The following is a 25190-nucleotide window of genomic DNA, read 5'->3' as shown; positions in this document are numbered from 1 at the left end:
TAGAAGGAAAAACCTTTCCCTCACCTCTCATACCATGATAACCTCCTAGCCTTGAGTTATACCTTGTGAGCTCCCAGACCCTCACTGGTAATCCATGGCAGGACAGAACTCCATCTAGCATTCCCTGGTAGCCTTCCTGGCCTGGAGCTCCTACCCCTCGCCTTGCTAGCTGAGGCTCGAGGCTTATGCCTCCCAGGGCTCTGCCCCCTTCCAGTCAGGAAACTACAATGGACTGCCTGTAGGTGCTTGCTAATTGATCTCACTGGCCAGTTTCTACAGCAACCCATTTTCAGATGCTCTCTGCCTGACTTCCTCAGGCCCTGATAAAATTCCTGACTAATAGGAATTCAGTAAATCAGGACTTTCACTTTGAAACATTCCAAGGCACATAGACTCCAAACAAAACCCTGTCCCTTTCTATACTTTGGTGATAGACAAGGCAGCAAAGCAGCAGGGCATATTTGCAACCTATTGCTCAAAGGAGTTCTAAGATGAAAGCCACATGCTTTGCCAACTGATCCACCAGAGTTTCAATGAATTAAAGCCTTTCAAACATGGAAGATTGGTTAGGTCCTTCATACTCTGAACATATTGTGATTACAGCACAAAGCTACAGGAGTATTTTTACTGCTTCTTGCAATTAGCTATACTTCAGATAAGTAACTTCAGGATTTCACTGTAGATAAAATAATTTAATCCAATTTCACCAATCCCTATAATGTAGTATGTTGAAGTAAACTACATAGACAGCTTAACAGTTATTACAGCAATAGTTCTGGGTGATGAATTTCAACAAAGGCATGGTAAAGGTTGAGAGAGTCTAGAGAAGAGCCACCCGTATGATCAGAGACTTGCAAGCAAGCCATATGAGGAAAAGCTGAGGGGCCTAGGAATATTCAGCCTAAAAAAGAGAAGGTTGAGAGGTGACTTGGTATCAGCTTACTGCTACATCAAGGGAATACATCATGGGCTTAATGAACAACTGTTGACCAGGGCAGCCTTGGGAAAAACCGGGAGTAATGGACACAAACTCCTGGAAAACCGTTTCAGGCTTAACACTAGGAAAAACGTCTCTACAGTTGTGGTGTCCAGATTGTGGAATAGGCTCCCTCCAGAGGTGGTGCAATCACCTACCCTGGAAATCTTCAAGAGGAGACTGGACGGTCACCTTGCTGGGGTCACCTGACCCCCATTGTCTTTCCTGCCTAGTGCAGGGGGGCTGGACCAGATGATCTTGCAAGGTCCTTTCCAGCCTTACAGTCTATGAATCTACGAATATACAAGTTTATTAGGATGGAAGCGAAAAATATTTTTCAATCTGAATTAAAGAGGAAATGTTAAAAGTGAAATATTGAATGTTATTTGTGATCACATTTACTTAGATCTTGGCTTTACCTTATCTCAGTGACCACACTTCTTGAAACAAAAATGACTCTCTGGACTCCTGATTCAGAGGGGTGAATGCAATCCCTCAGTGTGCAGATTTTCATAGGACATTTTTTCTCTATAAACCCTGTTTTACATATAAATTATGCAAATTCACAATCCCTGATGCTATGTAATCCCTTAGTACTCCCAAGCTTTTGAACAATTGCCATCTTTGTTAGTTTTTGGATATTAGATCCTTGTCATATGTGAAGTGAATGAAATGTGGTTGCTAGTAATAATATATATAACCTGATATTCAATTTAAAAACAGTGAATAAACAACAACAGATTCTTTTTAAAATACCAAAGGTTTCATGAGCACATCATGAACTCAAAAGGACATTCTGCAAATTAGACAGCAGCAGTGTAATCACACTTAAGCAATAAACATGATTTCTTGAATGGCTGCTAGGATGAACTGTGGGATCCAGTCACTGAAAAAAGGCAGCTCTATTCACTGTGTATAACACATAATTAAGTGTCTTCTTCTGTGAAAACAAGTCTTAAAAAATGAACACACAAGTTAAAACGTACATTTTTATCATTTTAATTTATTGATTTAATTTAATTTTAGCACTCTTTTTGTTTGTGTGTGTACATAAATTAATTGAGGCCTAAACATAAAATATTTAATCATTTAAAATTAAAATAACTCTCATGTCAAACAAACATGTTTCTGATTCAGTTTCAGAGATGCAGGCAATCTTACTCTAATGAGGAATGTTAGGCTTTTTATTTCAAATTCACAAGGCTTCTAACAAAATACAAATATTCTTCTTATCAGCCGCACATATGGCCATAGTTTGAGTACTCAGAGCCAACCAAATGATTTTAAATCATAAACAGGACACCCGTTCTCAAGTTGATATACTGTTGGAACTTCCCTCTATATTACTCCTGTTGCCAGGTTTCATAATTATATTATGAATGAGTCTTGTGTTATACGTGTTTCTCATTTACACACAGTATAAGAAGACTCATGCATAAATACAAGATTCAACTTCTAAATTCTTTATAATTCATGATTAACCTAATTTTCAGGGTTTTAAATGAGCTTTCTAGTCATCAAAATTGTAGAGAAACTGTGTATAAATGACTCAGATACCATAAAAATCTGAAGTTAAAAAAAAATGATTGACAAATCATATCATGAGTTTTTGTGACTTTACTTATTTTGAATCACTGAGGTTGGCAATAGAAATTAAAGAAAAGTAACTGTAAAATACCATTTTACTAGGCTATAATATGGGGATAGATCAACTTTTAAATACATCCCTGAACAATGAACTATATAAGTTGACCAATTTTAAGAGATATGAGATCAAATATAAGGCACTTTGGGCATTTATACACATACCTTTTCATGCTGCAATGTACCAGAATTCCAGCGCATCAGAACAGACTTGATTAATTGAGTCTGCTGTCCATGCGAGCTGATGTGCCCGGCACTGCATTGCACGCATTTGTATAAACAGTGAAATGTGCATTAGCACTGAGAAAATGGTGGTGGTGAACCTTTGATGTGCTTTAGTTCAAAAGCATGCCACTGCCATTTTCTGGACTGGAACACAATGGCTAGGGCTTGTGCAAGCAACAGTGGAATACAGCCCTGGCATGGGCTGAAGGAAAGAAGAAACTCCTATGGCACCCCTCTCCCTGGGTTGGGGCTCCCATGTCATATCAGGTGGCCTGGCCTGACCACTACCCAACCCACCTTGGGCAGCATCTCCCTACCCTATCACTACCCCTGCTCCTGAGAGTACAGGCACGAGCCCCAGGCACTGCTGGCCTGGCCACGTAGCTTCCACCACTGGACAGGCAGGTGCCTCTGGGCAAGCCCCACTGGCAACAGTGTGGAACTGGGCTCACCGGTGGCACTGAGTGCTAGCTCAGTCTCTCCTGTCCTGCCACAGCCCTGGCACCCGGACTCTTCCCTCAGCTCTGGCAGGCACCGGCCTCCCTCCATACACCCCTGCCATACACACATATGCTCCACAAAGCCCCCCAGATGGTCCCTAAGCACTAGCCCTCCAACTCACCCTCCCATAGACTTACCTGTATCCAGGTGATGGAGCTGCTCCCACCATCCTGCCTGGCTATTTGCTGACCATGTGTGTGCATATGCACACACACACAGAGCCCCCTGGCTCCAACCACCCTCCCCCTGCTCCTCCCAGCACCAGGCCTGTAAAGAAAAACCAAGTTTCCTACATTTTTTTCCTTTAAAAGGGAAGAGCCATAATTTTCTTCTTTAAATGAGAAAATCCACATTTTTCTGTGTCAAACAGAAAACCCAGATCCCTGGTAATTATCTATTCCCAGGAAAAGCAGACCAAGGCAAATCTAGGATTTTGAAAAGGGGGGTTCAGGAGCAGAAAACATTGCAGCATTTTCTTTAGTCTGGCTGTAGAGGTTGTATACTCATGACTTCCTGTGTTATGGATTTATATATCTTACACACACACACTTTTGTTTCCCCAACTTGGCATTTAGTGAGAATAAAAGTAAACCAAGGGAAATGAATTCCATGAGGAATCGATGTTTATCCTTTTGCATTAACGAAAACATAAAGTTAAAATAACATCAATCTGCACTTTAATCACAGTTTTCTTTGCTAATGTTCACAATCTTTTCTTGTTGACTCAGCATAAGCAGCAAAGGTCACACACATTTGTACTAAAGAATGCTATTGAGCTCTTTAAGTAACTGCTGATAAGAAATAAATGGTTTGGCTGTGTTTCCATGGCATGCTGCTTTAATCCAGTATAAATATTGACAGACTGTCTATCTGACTGTTATGGACTGTGATTAAAATAATAAAAAAGAGAACAATAATATTGTTAACAATCATTAAAGACTTGATTTAATATGTAATAAGCATTTTCTTCCAAATAATGAAAGGATCATTAAAAGTATCTATTACCAATTAATTGAAATAGATATATAAAATTATAGCTATTTATGACAAAGGAATGTGTATTATACTAGAGTTGCCACAAAATACTGAAATAATGAAAAATAGAAAAAAATATGATTAATTTTGAATTAGAAAAAAATATTTAACGTTGTTTCCCTGCTACATAAGAATTAGTTGAAGATGTTGACATAATGAATTTTGTGAGCAATTTCTTAAACCTATGTTTCACTAAACTCATTTTTTTCTTTCATTATTTAGGGAAAGAAAATCTTACCATTGCTAAACAAATAACACAGCTAATATTTTAAGTGAAATTAAAATATTCTGCTCATCTAATATTTCAAAAGTATCACGTGAAACAATATGCATGACACCTCAGCTAGGTAGCCGTTCTCTATTTATCAAACCTAATCATAAAAAATAAATCATAGGACAAATATTGGCCCTACAATATGGAAATTCCTTACAACTCCAAAATCCCAGGAAATGTTTTTTTCAGATGGATCCTCAAAGTCCATTAAGTTAATAATGTCCCTGGACATAAATAACATTGAATGCACTACACATAGTGGGTGTACAAGCATTCATGACATAAGCGCTTCAAAAAACAGCCAAAATCTTCAAAACAGTTTAAACAGCTTTCTTTTAAAGCACTTTCTGAATTACCTGGGTGCTCTGTGGAGCATGATGGGAGCATTGGTTCGATCTTCTGGCATCTCACAATGCTCTACTTCCCCATTCCCGACAGGGAAAGAGTGAGAGAAAAGAGTGGACATGCGATAAGCTCTCTCATGTGTGCTCAGCTGTCTGGCAACTTCCAGAACCCAAGAGGCATGGAATGAATGCCTTTCCACCCACCTCAGTAGACTGAAGAAGCCTGAGACATGCAAGGATTCCTGCTCTCTTGCCAAACAGCTGGGGAAAAAGCTTCCTTGTATGCCTTTCAGGCTCACTCAGCAAACTGAAGAGCACTCACAGGCTGTCCACCCCACTCTCATCAATACATAAGACAGCAGGGCACTGTGGGGTAACAGAGAATTGAGTAACCCCTTATTGTACTGCTGCCTGGATGAAGTACACAACTGTGACACACTGGGGCAGGGGCAGATGCAGCTGGGGCCAGGGGCTGGGCCATGGATGGCATGAAGTTGACCACCAGGGCCAGGATGGTGTCCAACATCTGATGGTATCCAGTACCTGATGGCCCTCCTCCGCTGCCCCCACTGCCTGGGCCACAACAGTGACTTGCTACTCCTGGGCCTCAGACATCCTCTTGAGGAGGGCAAAGTGACTCTCCTTGAGGGCAAGAATCCTGTCAGGCAGCAGTGCAGAATGGTGGCGCTCTGTCCCTACCTGCCCCCACTTACTCCCTGGGACCTTTCAAAATAACTTCAGGGGTACACGTACCCCCAGTTGACAACCCCTGCACTAGATCCAATTTAAGACTTAGTCCTACAAAGACTTACCAGGCAGAGGGCTTATTATAACATAATAAAGTTCTGCTCTGAAAGGACATATAATCATCTTACATCATAAGGAGTCTTTAAAAGCATGTCCCGTCTCTCCACACAGTACCTTGTAGAATTTGAGCTTCAGACTGTATCTTCTTAAAGGTAGAAGCCCATTTTTTGCTTAGTCTCATTCCTTTTTTGTGCTTTCTAAGAATTAGGGTATTTATCTATACTAATTGTGCTTCACATTCAGCTAAGTTTAAGCAGAAGTTAAAAATTGTATCTGGCTTTCTAATAGCTCATCCAGGTGATAGCAGGAATGGTTTTAAAAGTTTTAAAATAGAAATTGTGGCCAAATAAGTTACAGCTTACATTAAAATAAGGTTGATGAAACCTTATAAATTAGGGTAATTAAACATCTTTTAATTCAGCGTTTTCAGAGAATTTGAGGTTTTTATTATATGTCTTATTAGGCAGCAGTCACTTTGGTGGCAGTAAAATGTATGCTGAGAAAATAAAATACCAACCCTCCCCCACCCCCCAAATATCATATTTTCTAGTTGCTTTGTATATCTCAACATTATTAGATTTAACAATGAATGGAATCTAATATTTTACCAGCTAACTGATAAAATAATTTTCCATTGTGAATAGTGTCATATTTATGTGTGTCAAGTGTAAAGTGGTCTCATTCTGTCTTGGCAGCATAGTTCTCTCACTTTGGATAGTTGGTAAATGTGCCAAAATTCCTCGTAATTGACCAGCACCTCACAATTCCCTGTTCATCTGTATTCACAGACAGATGAACTTGTGATAGTCTCCTGTTGCAAACACTTTATTGAATTCATTCTTTATATTTCATTTTATAATTCACTATGACTCAAATCTTTAAGTGGTTCTTAAGATTTTTTTTTTTATTTTTTATGCCACATAATCAGTTATTGATAATGAAATATTTGATTTCTCTATCTTGTCTCTCCTTTGGGGTTCACACGAGCAGAACACTGAAATATATATCTACAGAAAACAATATTGTGTAGTCAAGCAGAAAATGCACTTAGAGTAAGCCATTTTCTCAAAAATGTTGCATTAAGTGGTGCTATCATAGATCAGGGCCCTGGTTGTGCATACATTTGCTGGGAACCATGCTGGGAACATGAACTAGGTAATGAACTAGGGTCAGGGGTGGTGTGGGCAGGATCAGGAAGGCAGGTCCACAGAGGAGTTGGCAGGTCCATGGAGGAAGGGGTTGGTGGGTTGTTTGATGGGATCAGGGGCATTAGTGAGTCCACGCAAGGGGTGGACTTAGTGTGATTGAAGATGCTGATGATTCCAGGGGGGTGGATATGTGGTCTTGTGGGAGGGTTGTCTGTCCAGGGATGGGTGTGAGGGATCAGAAGGCTAAAGATAGTCCAATAAGGTAAGAAAAGGGCAGCCACAGGGTTGGGGCAAGTGGCTAGACTTTCCCAGCCTCAGACCAGTACTATAAACATGTACATATGCCCAGTGGGCCACATGCAGGTACTCCCAGGATCTGATTACTTTAAGTAAAGCAACTGTAGATTGGGTCTCACTTTTGCACACGTTCACTGATACCAGGAGCCACACCGTGAATGTGATCTGAGAGAGTGGGGCAGGAAATGAACCAGTGGGTCCACAGGTGGTGGGAAAATGGCAGGATCAAGGGCTGGTGACTCCATGGGAAGGAGGTTGGTGTGTCTGCAAGGGGGCTGACTATCCTGGGGTAGGGAGATTGGGGGGCTAAAAGTATTCCAGTTAGGACTGGAGGGGTAGAAGAAAAGTACAGTCCTGGGAATGGAACAAGCAGCTGAGCTTTCCCAGCCCCAGAGCTATGCTCTGAAGATGTACACATGTTCATTAAATTGAACTAACTTGTGCCTAGACTAACTTAGTGAAGCACACAGATCAGGCCAGCCATTTTTTGCCTTATCTAATCTCCCTGAAGATATACAGTTCACCACTGTAGATTAGCTAGGTCAATTTAAATACAATGTCTGCACATACCCACTCCCTTTCTCTCTCTCTCTCTCCCAGAGCAACTTCTTACCCCCAAATAAATATGGCGATTCATCATTTCCCCCATGTGTTAGTTTATTTCCATTCTGTCCTAAAAATCTATTTCCTGTGGCATCAAGAAATCACTAGAAGAACTTGTTTGAATAAAATAGGCAGACTTTGGCCTAACACCTTAAAACAATGAGAATGAACACGAGAACTTTTAAAATGCAAGCAAAGTGTACATTGTAAATTAAATATTTGAAGAGGCATAATATAATGAACATTTACTTTTTTTGGTCCTCAATACCAAATATGCGAAGACATAATAAACTTACTGAGATGAACAGAAATACATCTAATTTACTGAATTTTAATTACTCTTTATTACTCCTATAAATCAGTAGACATTTACTTGCATTTGCAAATATTATAAAGTGTTGTTATTTTTAACTATATCCCATTGTAATTGCAATAGAATTTGAAGTTATGCTCTTATTGATAACAGTAATTTTAAGTGGGTTTTTTTGTCTCACTAAATCTGAGGCATGTTTAAACCCATAAAACTCAAGGACAACTTCACCTCGTTACTTCATCTTGGAAACATGATTTTAGACTCAAAATCATTACATTTACAATCCCCAAAGGAAAATTTATATTAACACCAGCATTGGCTTTAAGGTTTTATTTTAATCCAAAAGAATACATTCCATGCAAGATAAGGTCACTAAAGAAATTGAGTATTGAATAACATGCAAACATCCCCTATTACTATAAAGCTCAAGTATGTGATACTTAACCATTGAATTTGTACCTGCATTTAAAATTTAGTTATTATCTAAACCTTTTCAAACCAAGGTACTGCACATATTATGACTGTTGACAATTTAGAGACAACCCTCCCCCTCCCCGACGAACTGTGTTATATGCATGCAGAGTTGAAAGTATTTTAATATTATTAATAAATGGGAAACTGAATTTGTTCACAGCGTGATGAAGCAGTGGGGTGACTTATCATTTAAAAGCTTCAGTGAAAAGATCCCTAATACTAATTATGCACTTTAAATCACAGATTCTTTAGTACTATTTTAGAACCAAATGATTCATTTAAATGATAAACTCAAGTTTGTACATACCAAAAAGGTAATACTGCATTCTTGTTGATGTTATTGCTAATAATAATAATAATATATGAAATTCTGATAGAGACCATCACTTTACAGAAAGTGGACTCAGTAGAAGTAGGCCACATTATGCCTTTTATATCTCCTAACTTTTGATTTTACCTAACAGTTTTTTAGCTAACATCTTATTTAGTTGGGGGGGGGGGAAGGGATGGAGAAGAGGGTTCCTCTCTCCCCTGCATGGATTGATGGTACAAGGCTTTTCACAACACTTTCCTTTATCCACAGTTTCCTCCAATGTCTTTCATAATGATCACTATCCCTAATCTCACTCTAGGTTATATCTAAATGTTTTCATTGGTGAGTCTTCTTCAGAATTGCAACACACAAAAGTTAGGCATCTTGTCTCAGGAAGGTCATCTAAAGAGACAGGATTAGCCAAGTAAGTTCCCCACAGAGTGCATGAAGAGGGTTATAGTACAGGCAGAAATAGTCTTTGAAATGTTTCCCAGTGAAATGGGCTTGGAAACAACTCAACATGGTATTGTTTCAACTCTGGGACACATATGGGTCCTGTAGTGTCCCTGGGGCAAAGCATTCCAAAACTGCTCTGCCCACATGCAGACACAACCAGGTTCTCCAGCCCCAATCTCCTCCACCTCCCCATCCTGTGGTGGAGAGAGGAGGAAGGATCAGAGCATCAAGTCACTACTATCTCTTCTAAAATACCCTGGCTAGAGAGTTGTGCCTTCATGTGGGCAGAGCAGTTTTGAAATGTTTCGCCCTAGAGTAGGAATCAATGGGGTTGGGGCGGGGGGGGAGGGGGCATGAGGCAGGCATGGGATACCCCTTTCATAACTCAGATCCAGCAGCAGCAAAGCAGAAATTCAGAGGTCTCCAAGCACAAGGAACAAAAAGCAAAATACCACATAGCATGTGTGCTGTTAACATTTTGAAACATTTCAAAGGTGTTTGAAATGTTTCAATTATAACTTCTGTCTTTGCACTTGTCTCTGTTGAACCTCATGAGATTGTCTTTGGCTCAATCCTCCACTTCATCTAGGTCAATCTGAATCCTAGCCATATCTTCCAGTGCATCAACTATACCCCCTCCCCCAGCAGCTTGGTGTCATCCCTGAACTTGCAGAGGTGCACTGCAACCCATTTTTCAGATGGTTAATGGAGATATTGAACAAAATTGGCCCCAGGACTGATACCCCTGGGGCATTCCAGTTGATACTGCCTGCCCATTAGACATTGAACCACTGATTACTATCCATTAAGCCTGATGCTCCAGCCAGCTTTCTATCCATTTTACAGTCCATTCATCCAGTCTGTAATTCCTTAGGTTGCTTGCAAGAATGCTGTGGAAGACAGTATCAAAAACTTTACTAAAAGTCAAAGCATATTATGTCCACTCATCTCCCCACATCCACACAGGCAGTTACCATAGAAGGCAATCAGTTTGGTCAGGTATGACTTGTCTTTGGTGAATCCATGATGACTGTTCTTAAATCACCTTCTTCTCCTTCAAGTGCTTTGAAACGGATTCTTTGAGAACCTGCTCTGTGATTTTTCCAGTAAATAAGGTGAGTAGTTCCCTGGATCCTCTTTCTTTCCTTTTTTAAAGAGGGGTACTATATTTGTGCTTTTCCAGTCATCCGGGACCTCCCCCAGTTGCCATGAGTTTTCAGAGATAATGGCCAGTGACTCTGCAAATCATAAGCCAACCCCATCAGCAGAGATCCTGGTTTTCTCTCATTAAAAAAAAAAAAAAATGTGGGTAAATATAAGTAACCCCAAATCCACATTTTTTTGTGTTTAATATGAAACACCACTAAATATAGCTGTATATTAGTGGTGTTTCATTTAAATCACAGAAAAATGTGGATCTGGGCTTACTTTTTAACCAAAAATTGTGGACTTTTTTTGAATCAGAGAAAACCAGGACCCCATCCATCAGCACCCTCAGATGCATTGCATCTGGCCCCATGGACTTGTACATGTGCAGCTTTTTTAAATAGTCCCTGACCTGTTCTTTCAATGAGGCTGCTTGCCTCTGCCCCAAACTGTGCTGCCTGGCACAGTAGTTTGGGAGCTTACCTTCCATGTAAAGACCAAGTAATTACAGTATAAAGCCTAGTAATTATAGTAATGGCCCAGAAAGTAGAAGACCTTGGTTACAGGCCCTCCTCTGTATCCTCCTATTGACAAAAAAGTTATGCACAACATAGACCTTGATTGTCCTTCACTCAACTTGCTCTTATAGAACCATAGAAAATTGGGGTTGCCAGGGGCCTTAAGAGGTCACCTAGTCCAACCCCCCACTCAAAGCAGGACAATCAACAACTATATCATCCCAGCCAAAGCTTTGTCTAGCTGAGTCTTAAAAACCCAAGGATGGAGATTCTACCACATCCCTGGATAACCTGTTCCAGTGTTTTACTACTCTCCTAGTGAGAAAATTCTAATATCTAACTTGAAACATCCCTTGCTGTAACTTGAGACCATTGCTCCTTATTCTGTCTTCTGCCACCACAAAAAGCAATCTAGATGCATCTTCTTTTGAGCCCCACTTCAGGTAGTTAAAGGCTAAATCCCCTCTCAGTATCCTCTCCTCTAAACTAAATAAGCCCTGTTCCTTCAGCCTCTCCTCATAAATCCTGTACCTCAACCCCCTCACCATTTTTGTTACCTTCCACTGGACTCTCTCCAATTTGTCCATATTCCTTCTGTAGTGGGGGGCCCAAAATTGAACACAATACTCCAGATGTAGTCTCACCAGTGCTGAATAGAGAATAATCACTTCCCTTGACCTGCTGGCAACACTTCTACTGATGCACCCCAACATGTTGTTAGCCTTCTTTGCAACAAGGTCCCACTGTTGGCTCATTCAGCTTACTGTCCACTGTCAGGTCATTTTCTGCAGAGCTGTTGTCCAGACAGTCTGCCTCTAGCTTGTGCTAATGAATGGGAGCATTCCATCCTAAGTGTAGGACTTTGTACTTGTCTTTGTTGAACCTCATGAAATTTCTTTTGGTCCAGTCCTCCAATTTGTCTAAGTTGCTCCGAATCCTAGCCCTACCCTCCAGAATATCTACTACTCTCCCCAGCCTGGTGTCATCTGCAAACTTGCTGAGGGTTTACTCCATGCCATCTTCCAGGTTGTTGATGAAGACATTGAAGAAAACAAGTCCCAGGACCAACCCCTGGGACACTTGGTACCGCCTGCCAACTAGATATCAAGCCATTAATTATTACTCTAAGCCCAAATGTTCCAGCCAGTTTTCTATCTACCTTACAGTTTTCTATCAACCTTGCCTTCAATATCAAGTTGAAACATATTGTCAGTCTCAGATCCTTTGTATCTTCTTTTATACAAACCTCTATTTTCATTTAATTTCTCAATATTTTCTTCTAAATAACATCAAGACCTTTCTTACTTTTCTCAGTTTTCAACTTCTTCTCTCTCTTTTTCCCCTCTCTCACTTTTTTGTATAGATATTTGGCACATAACTTTCATGAACCTTATCAATTTATGTTTTCCATTTCCAAGCTAAGCCATTACCTTGATACTGCTATCTAATTCCCCCCTCCCACCCCAACCCCATCACTGGATTGTTTCTTCCTCTTACTCTCATATGTTCACTTGTACTTTTTCCGTCTTTTCCTTCCCTCAATCTTCCCGTGTCTCCTAAATCTATTTCTCCTTTATCACAACTCTTCCAGTTTTCCCTCTTTCATTGTCAGTCTATTCATTTGTTTTCTTCTACCTCTTGTCCTCTCTCTCTCAAGATCTTTTCTCCTTCCTCATATGATTTCTGGTTACATCTCTTCAATTTCTTGTATTTTTTTCCTCCTTTTTTTTCCTTTGACTCTCCTCTTTCTGTATCACCCCCTAATATTAAACTGCCATCCTGTTTTCTACTTTATCAACTATGTTGCAGTAGTGCTTTAATCATTGTTGGTTGAATATTTATAGAACTTTCATCCAATGGCTTTTACGTCCACAATCTTTCATCCTATTAGCGAAGGTTCTCAAAAAGCACAACATCCACCAAGACATCACATTCTATTGTGAATGGAAAGCTATTATAGTAACTGGAACACAGTTTATTGCAAGATCCTACATATTTCCCTCTCTTATTTGCTGGTATCAGCAGAACTATTGGTCAAATAATTCCTACAGGAGATCGTGCAAAGGTTTACAGCACTGAAAGAAAGAATTTGCATCATATGCATGATTCCAAGATTTAACTGTACTGATGCAAATAAAGAATAATTCTATTAAAGCCAACAGTTGCATTAGTCTAAAACATGTGTAATAATATAAGTAGTATAAACACAACATGTTTTTCTAACTATTCCAAGATTTATCATGCTGTTAAGAATGTTTCAATTTATATTTTAGAAAGCAGATAAACAAAAAATTCTGACAATCACTTCTCATTCAATAGGGCAGTCATTAAAATAATATTTGTATGGGATCTTGGGGGAAAAGATATTAAAAAGAACCCAGTAAGAATTCTTAGACACAAATAAAGAATTCTTGGGACACAATGCAACATGTATCACAGCAATTTTGGTATTATATAGATAGAAAAAAGTTGTGCTCTTCTAATTACTTGAACCATTATTCTGCTCTTGTTTTCATTATCTTTTTAACATATTAGAAAATGTCATTACTCTCAAGAAAGGATATATAAATTTACTTCTTTCTTCACTAACCCAGTTAAATTTAAAAAAGTGGCCCATATTTATGCAGTACAAAATGAAAGTTTTAACATGATCAAATGATCCTAGTTAAGTTATATAGTATCTAACACTGTTTTGCAGCCTTATATGTTTTATTGGGGCCCACTGTCTAAATCAGTAGGGATCCTTGTTTTCTTTGATAAATAAAAATATATTTTTGCATATAAAAGAATAAACCCCAAATCCACGTTTCCATGATTAAAATGAAACACTACTGTTTCATTTTAATTAAGGAGAAATGTGGATTTGGGGTAACTTTTAAAAATCCAAAAACTGGGGATATTTTTAAATTAGAGAAAACTAGGATCCTTGGTAATCAGTACTTCCATCCCACTTCCCACCCTCTATGAGCAATATATGTCCTCCTTTCCCCCTCAGTGATTTCATAAGACACAACCTAATAAATGGAAAGACATTTGACTAGCTACAGACATGCATAGTGAAATAAGTTTTTTTTTCATGTTGTTACTACAGTGAGTTTTGGACCAGTCCACTCTCATCACTAGAAGATACTACACAGAGTGATTTTTGCTATGTGCTGGGCAAATGCTTGTGGATCATAGACTACTCAGAGCTTCTCTTAAGTTTTCATTCATATAATGTATTTCAAGGACAGACATTCACTTATCACTTGGTCTTTGTCAGGATTTTCTATCACATTATTTAAGTATTGGAATCTCTGCTCAGCGAGAAACAGCAGTGTGCAAGCAGTCCAGCAAATTCTTGGAGTGTGATGAAGATTTTTTTTTTATATAGATGGTAGAGAAACCAACTACCATCCTCCTCTTGACTTCCTACTCACAAACACAGAGGAATTGATTGAGAATGAGAAGGCAGGAGGTAACTTGGATGACAGTGACCATGAAATGATAGGAAAGACAAAGGAACAGAATAAGGAGACTGAACATTAAAAAATGAACAAACGCACTTTCACAAACTCATGGATATGGTGGCCCTGGGACACAAGTCTGAGAGGAAAGGGAATTCAGGACATTTGCTTTAATTTAAGAAGCCTCTCTTAAGTGTGCAGGAGCAAGCTAGAGCAATAGAAGAATGGGAAGTTCAACAGAAGACCAGCCTGACTAAACAGAAAGCTCTTCAATGAGCTTAAACTCAAAAAAGAATCCTGTAAAAAGTTGAAACAATGATTGGAATGCCACTGGCAAGTAGATGATGAAGTAGAATAGAGCATGGCAGCATAATATTAGAGGATTATATACAGAAAGGAGAATAAAAAGGGGAATATGAGGAATTGCACAGAGCAAACCAGAATTCAAATGGAGGATCATGAAAAGACAGGTGATAGAAAGAAACAAATAAGCAGAACTAGGGAACATGAGTATCACTTAGGCATACCGACAGACAATTAGGAAGGCTGAGGCAGTGAGATCCATCTTGCACAAGGCATAAATTGCAATAAAAATAGATATTACAAATAAGTTAAAAGTTAGAGGAAGACCAGATAAACAACAGATTCTTTAGGAAATGCAGAAGGCAATCTAGTTTTGGGAAGGCTGAAGTACTTAATGTCTCTTTTGCTTCAGCTTTTGCAAACAGAAGCAGCTACCAGATAAGGTTAGTTGGCAGTAAAGATAGAGAAGGAGAAAGACTGCATAGAGTAATGCAAAAACAGGTTAAAATTACCTAGAGAAGCTAGATGCTTTCATATTGGCAGAGCCAGATGGGATGCATTCTAGGATACTAAAGGAATTTGTTGAGGTAATTTCAGAGCCATTACCTATCCTCTTTGAGAACTTGTGGAGGTGAGGTGAGGTCCCAGATGACTTGAAAAGGGAACCTGATTTCTTTCTAAGATGAGATGACAGCCTTTGGGAATGGGGGAGGGCAGAGGATATGGCACAGTTTGGCTTCAGCAAAGGTTTTGATGCTGCCTTCTACAGCAGTCTCATTAACAAGCTAAGGGTATACAGACTAAAATACTGTAGGATGGATACATAACAAGTAGTGAACAAGTAATCATCAGTGACTTGATGTCTAGTTGGGAGAAGCTATCAAGTGGGGTTCTCCAGGGGCCTGTACTAGGTTCACTATGGTCTAATATTTTCAGTTATGATTTGGATAAGCGGACTGAGTACATACTTAGGAGATGACACCAAGTTAGATGGTGTTCCAGATATCCAAAAGAGTAGGTCTAGGATCCAGAATGACCTGAGCAGCCTGAAGAAATGGTCTGCAAGTAATCAGATGAGATTCATTCAGAACATATGCAAAGTTCTACACTGGGAAAGATGCACATACAGACTGGGTAATGACTGCCTAGGCTCCAGTATTACAGAAAAGGACCTGGAGGTTACATAGAACATAAAAAATGTGAGCCAACTGTGCTCTTGGTGAAAAGCCAACAGTATCCTGGATTGTATTAACAGTAGTATCACTTGCAAATGAAGGGAAACGAATCACTTTGTTCAGCACTGGTGAGGCCTCACCTGGAGTACGGTGTCCAGTTTTGACCCCCACACTTCAAGAAATATGTGACTCGTTTAGAAAGAGTCCAGAACAGAGCAAAGTGATTCGGGGCTTGAGAAGCAAGTCTTCTGAGGAAAGACTGAAATAATTAGGATTATTTAGGCTGGAGAAGAGAAGTCTGAGATAGTATTTGATAACAGTCTTCAAATACTTAAAAGCTGATTAGTAATCACCTGTAATCACTGATTACAGAGTACTCTGTGGAGCAGCAGGATAGAGCTGTTTGGTCTTCTTACATCTCCTCTTCTTCCTTCTTCCCCACTCACCCCCACTCCCCCTCCAGAGAAAGGGTGAGAAAAAAGGATGGACCTTTCCTGTGTGCTTGGCTGTTCTTGACAACTTCCAGACCCTAAGAGGCATGGAAGGAATCCTTCTCTCCATTCACCTAAGTAGACTGAAGCATGAAGGATATGCAAGGATTCCCGCTCTCTTTTTTCTGTAGTTGTAGATGACAGGACTAGGAGCAATGGCCTTAAGATGAAGCAGGGGAAGTTTAGGTTGGAGTTTAGCAGGAACTTTCTGACTACAAGGGTGGTCAAGCATTGGAACAGGCTACCTAGAGAAATTGTGGAATCTCTATCTTTGGAAGTTTTCAAGAGCTGTTTAAAGAGACACTTGACTTGGCTGTACTGGGGGCTGGGCTAAATTACTTTTTGTCCCTTTCAGCCCTACTTTCCTGTGATCCTATGATTTCACTGATTCAAATCATTTTCATTTTTGATTCCTCTCACTTTGTTTCAGGTAAAATAGCTATATAATTTTATTTTTTCCTGGATCCCATCTATGGGCTGCCTATAATTTAATATTGTATTTCTTACTGTAAAAGTTAGTTTTTCCACACCTTGCTTCTTATTATGACAATAATTATCAGACCACCCTCAATACTGGGGACATCATAAGGCATGCTTTAACATTTTCTTCATAAAGAAGATTTACCAGCAGGCCACCATATTTTTAGAGTTTATGGGGTGAAGCATATACCATGAATTAATGAATTTGTAATATTCTTGGGAACAAATTATATTTTCAATTTTGAACCAACTCTACTGGAAGAAAGGGCATCACTTGAGAACAATGCCCAGGCAAGATGACAATTTCACCCTTGATGAAGTTATTCATCACATTTTTTGCATATGACATTTAATACACCTTTACTGGCTCTATTTTCTGCTTCAGTGTAACATAATACTCTCATTTACTAAACAGGTTAAATTTTAGCCCAGGTCAAGTGTTATTTCCAAATATTAGAACTTGAGGTGGATGTCATCCATTATCAAATAAACTACACAGATAGTCATTCTAAATCAAATTTACAGCATTGGATTATACATGTTACTTTAATTTTAAAAGTACATAAACTACTGCTGCAACATAACTTTAAGAAGAAAGTAAAGAAAGGAGAAAGATACCTGTGGAGAGAACAAAGTTTGAGAGTAAAACGAAAAAAGCAAGATAATGCTACAGCATATAACTCAAGGGGATGGACAAGATGACCTAACAGGTCTTTTTCATTTCCAGTCTTCATGATTCTATAATGATTCTATCAAACTAGAAACCTCAACAAACCAAATAGGTCAGTTTTCTATACCTTTTAAATGCTATATTCTATTTGCAAACTCCTATGGACTCCAGATGGCTTTTTAAGAGAGAAAACTGCATCCCTCAGTCGTAGCTACTTATAATTTAAAGAAATTTTTGCAGCCCAACTCAAAATGATTTTGAGATTTGATAATCATTTCATTGCTGATAATCACTGGAGTATAATAATGGAAGTAAATAGAACAAATTTACTGGATTATTTTCCCCACTGAGAAAAAAAAGTTGGAAAATAATAATGTTGGGAAAAAAAGCATCTTAAGTACCAGTCAAAGTGAATAGAGTTATTATAAAAAATAAAATTACTATTTTTTAAAATGTAAATGCCCAAAAATACTGTCTCACTTTCGCTCTGAGCAGGATAACCTACCATTCATTTTCTGCCAACAAATACAACTGTCAATATATAACACTAAAAAAATAAAATGTTGAATTCAAGTGTTGGACAATGGATGGCTGAAATACCAGTAATAAGATTAAGAACCTTGCAAAATCAGGATTTACTATTTCAATAGAATAAATTTTACATTTATTCAGATATTTGTGTCAGCTGATGAACTGTTGAACTGTGAAGAATATAGTCATGGTTGTGAACTCTGGAGTGCAAAGATATCTTGGTGTATGCTTGCACAGATACAAGGAGGTCTGTTTAATAGGATCAGAGAAGTGAGCACCACAGTAAAGATTTATCTGAGGTACTACTTGGGGGAGCACGTCACAATCATGTTATTGCTGCTGCCAAAACCACTTCTTCTAGTGCCTTCCAAAGTTATTAGCTGCTGCTAAAATGATGTACCCTGTTTCCATATCTTCCAGCAAATCCCAAGCTCTTATAAAACATGGAAAAGCACCATATATATTTTGGTTGTTTAATCAAATAAGTTGAATAATAATAATAGTAATAATAATAATAATAATAAATAATCATAATGTAAACCCCCCCAAAACATTTAAAAACAAGCCACCTGAACTATAAGGTAAAACTTTCCAAAGTTTGGTTTTCTTTTATTGCACTCCCTCCCCCTATATTATATCAATAGGGCTTTTTATTTAACATTTCATATCATATATTTATTTTTCATATTCACACACAGAATAGAAAACTTGTAAATTATTTCATGTCTATATAATTATATTTTATAGTACACTATTATAACTTGAGTCATTTAATACTCTTTGCTTTTAAATATCTCTAAAAGCCCCAACCATTGTTGACTGTAGCTTAAAAAAATACCAACATTTACATTATAAATTGCACATTTCCAAAAAGAGATTATTTAAAAAATGATTTTCTTACCTAAACCATGCCTATGTGTTGACATTGATGGTAAGACAGTCCAAGCCTTGGTTTTTGGATTGTAACATTCGACTGTATTTAACGTCTTTAAACCATCCCGACCTCCAATAACAAAGAGTTTATCATCAATGACAGCTACACCAAACTGAAGCCTCCTTCCATTCATCACTCCAGCCTGGATCCATATATTTGTCCTGAGATCATATTTTTCTATAGTTGTAGCACCTAATAAGAAACATTAAATGGGATGGTCTATTTAACATAGTTGTCCTCAAACACCCCCCTTCTCAAAACTGACTTTCACTGCTTGTGTCTGTTGATTTCATACATTTTGTCAAGCAATTTCTGTATATTCAGAACTATTAACAAATGTCCAAGAATTAATAACTGGACATGGAGGAGCTGTATTAGTCTGAATAGCAGTATGTTCTAGCTTTATGATCTCTTTTATGGTTCACAGGCAAAACTATGTAAGATAACTACTCTTGCTGCACTCGTTCCTCCTGTTATTTATTTATTTTTTTAACTATGAAGTTTAAGTGAAACTTTTATTAGAAAAAGCAAATTCAGATTTGGGTTTGTACATCCTGAGAGTTTTAGGGAATTAAGATTTTCACTATTCTAGAGTTTGCGTATTTGTGAAAATGCTGAGGTTTGCATAGAGACTTATAAGCACATCAAAATCAAGGTATATCCAAAAACATTTCAATCTGAATGCAATTATTTGACTAACTTACACATCTGACACCAAAGGCTTTAAAAAGCAAGAGGTGTAAAACAACTTACCAGCTGATCATGACAAGATCTCTAAGAAACTTCTGCTGCTAAAAGCAACTTTATATATAACAAGAAAAGATGAGAAATGTAATAAACTTGATTAACAGAAAGAGCTAAAAAGGGACGATAACTAATTTAACCAGTACCAGAAGTAAAAAGAAAAAGAAAAAGTGTTCCATTAATTATGAGTTTATGAGAAAGTTTAATCTAAATCAAAACTACAAACATCTAAATGACCAATGAAATCAAAATCAATCGGTATGAAAGATACATAATAATTAATTTAAACTGAACACTATGTTTTATTTTCACATGCACACAATAATCTTCATGTCCAGCGATTAAATATGTCTACAGAGACTATGAACATCGTCATGCTCTGCAATTAAGCTTCAGCAGTCTATTTTATTTGGATTGTTAAAAAGGTTACACTTCTACAGAAAACAATTCTTTCAGGATTCATTCTCTTTGGAACAGAAGAAGCAATAAAACAAACAAAACAAATGTTGTGGAAGCAATAGTTTTGTTAACTGAACTGAAAAAAGATATAATTTGAATTCAATTTGCATCTAAGTGTACCACACCAGTAATTATTTCAATGTCCAACTGGATTTAATATATCCCAAGCTAGTTTTCTGAAGCTATGAGAAATATGAACTAATTTCTACATTCAATTAACAGAGTGGTCTTTGCTTTTTCAGATAGTAATTTAAAATTGTGAATTACATAAATGAATTATCCTACAGATTAGTTATGAAAAACAACATCAACAATATCGCTTTCTTTAAATGCAGTTGTTTGGCAATATTGGATGGCATATTAATATTGCATACCTTCAACATTTTACAAATTCTTCTGCCTAGATGTGTTTTAGTTTTTGTAAGTAATGATTTAAAAATCCAGAAACTGACATAACTCTCTAATAGGCAAGGTTTTTTTGTTTGGTTGGTTGATTTTTTAACTTGTATTCCATTAAATCTAGTTCAACACAAACAGGTACATTTGGGATTTTTTTTATATATTTGATTGCCAAAAAATCTAATTACATACCAAAAACAATCTTCATATTTTGCTCAGTTGGATAATTTCCTATTATCTAATATTATCCATGTTTTAATATTCTTTGAATTTTGTTTGAATCCTACCTTGAACATTTGACTTCAGTTTCTTAAGCAAACTCATGAAGAAGCTAGACAAAGCCCAACTACATGTCCATCTAATGGAAACTACTCTCTCAGAACCTAAGAATTTATATTTTTATCTGTCTAGATCCCTGCAAAGTACACAACACTGCTCACTTTGAGATACAACTGTGTCACCTGAAAGAAGTATCAATAATTCAAGTGGAAGAGACCTCACGAGATCATCAGGTCCAGCCCCCACCCCCTGGACTTCAGCAGGAAAGACCGCTGGGGTCAGATGACCCCAGCTAGGTGGTGCACATCATTTTTTAAAGATCTCCAGGATAGGTGACTATACTACTTAAGCGGGGTAGGGGTGGGGGAGGGACCCTAGATCTATTAATTCAAGAAAGAAGGAAGGTCTTTATTTCTATTTTTCTCTGTCTCATGCATACAATAATAAAGGAAACTGCAGCTCTACCACTATATTGCTTAACTGCAGACTCCTACAAGACTGAATTCTCTCTATGATCCTTCTTAGCATCCACAGGCAGTCACTCCAAGTACTCACCAGATGACATGAACCAAAGTTGCAGAACATGCAATGAGACACAACCCTAACTTTTAACACACAAGATCATACAAATAACATTAAGATTATCCAAACCGTCAATGGCATGTGCTCAGAGATAAATAACAAAACCTCGACAACATACACTATATCTATGTTTTGTTGGCAGGCAGACAGAAGTACTATACACTGTGTTCAACCACTGTCCTCTTCTTGAAGGTACACCTGCTCAGATGGACAATTTAATCTATAAACTGGGAGTGCTCTTGGATTCTTTAGTGATGCTGAAACACCTTATATAGGTAACATTTGTTTGCCATCTGTGGTTAGTTAGGAGATTCCATTCCACCTTGGCCAATAAAGATTTAATCTTGTTTAACAGTCCCTTTGTCATCCATTGTCTGGATTACAGCAATATAATATATCTGGGCATAAAGCTATCACCATTTAAGAACCTCCAACTGATACAGACTGTCACATTGTACTTCCTTAGTAAAACAGGCTACCTGAAATATTTCAAATCTATCCTTAAGTTTCCACACTGGCTTCTTCTCAAGGAATATTGATTCAAACACAGATTCTCATTCCTTGCTGTCTGTAGCAGTTAGCAATTCTAGGCACAACTAAACTTTCTACAGGAAGGATAAAGCATGTCTTTGCATAGACAAAACTAGCTCAGGGACCATTCTGAGACTGTGGAAGGAATTTCTGTAGACACATAGGAACATGACCTCATCACTTTGCATTTAAGTGGTGAACTTCTTCAACCTCGTCTTCTCTGATATAAAAAAAATAGCCATGTGCACACTTATAAAATCAAATAGTCCCAAACTAAAACTCTATCCAAACAAACACTAGACTATCCACACAATACTTCTTTTAGAAAAAGAATGAGCAAATAAATTTCACATTAGATATTAGACAGTATTTAACAAACATCTGTCTACGGTAAGGGCAAAGGAATAATAGATTAATCAAACATCTAAATACTTCATCCCGCATTAGTACAAGGGGCTAGGCTAAATGATCTCCTGAAGTTTCTTTACTATGATTTCAAGATTCCACATCACATCAAGACAATGTACAGAAACGATCAAAACATTTTATATACATTACTTTAGGATACAATTTTAATGAAAATGGTGTTCAATTTCAGTACAAAACTAAATACATTTACACATTTTTTCTGAACTATTATACCATAATAAATATTTATTCAACCTGAAATGGTTAAGATCTCTGGAGTTCAAGGTAGATAGAGATCTCTCGATAGATAGATCTCTATCTCTATGTAGACACTACTTTGTTTGGTCCAGCCTTATGCCCCAAGTCTCTCACTGGGCACAACTTCTCATAGGGGTGGCCCTTGCGCTGTCCTTCAAGTTTACTCCTATTTGACCCTACTTAGTGCACCCCTTAGGCTGTCCTCCAGGCCTACTCCAACTTCAGCCCTACTCAGCCCCCTCACACACAGCCCTTCAGGCCTACTCACACTTCAGCCCTACTCTGTGCAGAGACTCCCAATGTTCTCCACATGACCCCCTGGGGTCTCCAGCACCTTGTTTCTGTGCTGGACTCAGGTGCCTACAGATGAGCATACCTGGCTCCCACTACTCCACCAGCCACCTTCAAAACCCACCCAAAGATGGGGGATGCGGTTAAGGCACCCCTCCTCACCTTTCACAGGGGAGGTAACTGGCCTGGCATTTCCTAGGGACTCCTGCACCACCAGGCCACCCTTCCCCAGCAGGGTGGAGTTTTAGGTTATGCCCAGGATCCGGAGCCTCCAAACCATCCCCATAAGCTCCTGCCCTTACCTCTAAGGTTTTTCCTGCTGCAGCTTAACTAAGCAATGTTTCTGCCTCCCCTAGCAGCAGGGAACTGAGGCTTTTATATGCCTTTTGTTCAAAATGGCTGCTCTCATCAGGCACCTGGTAGCTGCCTGCCCGTGCCCTGCCACACCAAGTCACTAATATACAGAATACCACTTAATTAAATAGAAATCAATAGTGCCTCTATGAAAATAATTGTTGATTATAACTAAAAACATACCTCCTTGAGTCTTTAAATCTTCTATCTCACAGCTCTGTGCATAAGTTCATACTGATGCATCTCTCTCTCCCCACCCTTCTCTCTCTTATCTTCCTTGGATTTACTCATTCCATCAGCTTTTCTACCATTGTTCTTGGCTATATTATTGATCTTATCAGCCTGCCATTCTCTTTCTCCATTATTTTAGCTACACTGACCACTTATTAGATGAAAATCTATTTATAAATAAATAATATAATTCAGAAATATCAAGCTGCTTGCTAAACATTTTAATAAAAAATCTGGTTTTAGAGTAACAATAAAATACATGAATCATATCTGAAGGCATTAAAGGGCAAGCAGTGTCTGTTTATAGCTTTTGTATTATTATTTTGTATGAATTGACAAGACACAAAAAATATTACCTTATAGCATTCATTTTTTAGGAACACTATCAAAGCAATGTAGGAAAAAAATAACAGTTCCTTATTTCAAAGTTTGTTAATGATAATGAACATTAATAAAATAAAGAGAGATAGCAAGCCATGTTATTCTCAGACTAACTCATTTAGAGCCTATGTAGCTACAGCTTATAAACATTCATATCCCTCTGAACCATTTCCGAATAAATTATGAGCAGCAAGGGTTATTCGAAGCAGCAATATTATTTCTATCTTAAAATATTTTAGGGTGTGAAAAAAAAACAGAGCAATAAAAATGTATTTGATATTTTTAAAAGTGCCTCCCTTCCCTATACTTGACACTTGAGATATTCCAGTGCTGTAAAAACACTTCACATAGTGGCAATGAGATAAGTTAATGTGCAACAGAAGAGAGTTGCCGGTTAGAAGAAGTCAAGTGTGGGATTTCAAACCTGCCTCTGAAAACCCAGGGAGGGAAATCTAAACACAATCATTTATAGAACTTAAGAATGTATAGATTTATAAATTTATATAATTTATAGAACTCTGGAAATTTGGGGATTAAACTTTTTCTTTCTTCTCCCTAGAGAAGATCCAGATTTTTACAGGAAAATTATTGTAGGAATGTGTCTATTCTGACAAAAAGTTTTAAATAGGTTTGGTTTCTCACATCCACAGCCGAATTTCTTGTCAAAATAGAGAAAGATGCACAGAACCACATTCCATATTAAGCAATCTTTCCTGTTTCAACTATACCCAAACATATGACATACAAACCAGGGTATGTCAGGATCACTCAGGGTATGCCACTATCACTCAGGCACCAGGACTTTTTGCCTGTAATATCATTAGCCTTGTGGTAAGGAAACTCATCCATGTGTGTGTCTAGGTTCAAGTCCCTGCTCCAAATCCAAATTCTGTATTCAAGTCTGGACAGCTCAGGGATGATTTGACCCTGTGTCATAGATTCATAGATTCATAGATGCTAGGGTCGGAAGGGACCTCAATAGATCATCGAGTCCGACCCCCTGCATAAGCAGGAAACTGTGAAGAAGTTCCTCCTAATATCCAATCTAAATCTGCTCTCTTCTCGCTTGTGGCCATTATTTCTTGTAACCCCCGGGGGCGCCTTGGTGAATAAATACTCACCAATTCCCGTCTGTGCCCCCCTGACGAACTTATAGGCAGCCACCAGGT

The 25190-nt window shown here is 38.2% G+C and overlaps 1 protein-coding gene across 1 annotated transcript in view; it reads right to left on the bottom strand.

The window, feature by feature from the left end:
- Window positions 1-25190, bottom strand: part of KLHL1 (kelch like family member 1) — a 474742-nt gene that overhangs the window by 103345 nt on the left and 346207 nt on the right. Inside the window, exon 7 of the mRNA XM_019529810.1 lies at window positions 19072-19296. Within this exon, the coding sequence (XP_019385355.1) occupies window positions 19072-19296 (225 nt within the window). The remainder of the gene's footprint in view (window positions 1-19071; window positions 19297-25190) is intronic.

The sequence above is a fragment of the Crocodylus porosus genome, unplaced genomic scaffold (genome assembly GCF_001723895.1).
Source record: "Crocodylus porosus isolate Cpor-Errol unplaced genomic scaffold, CroPor_comp1, whole genome shotgun sequence".
NCBI lineage: Eukaryota > Metazoa > Chordata > Crocodylia > Crocodylidae > Crocodylus > Crocodylus porosus.
The sequence above is the reverse complement of the archived record's forward strand: the minus strand, read 5'-3'. Positions and strand labels throughout refer to the sequence as shown.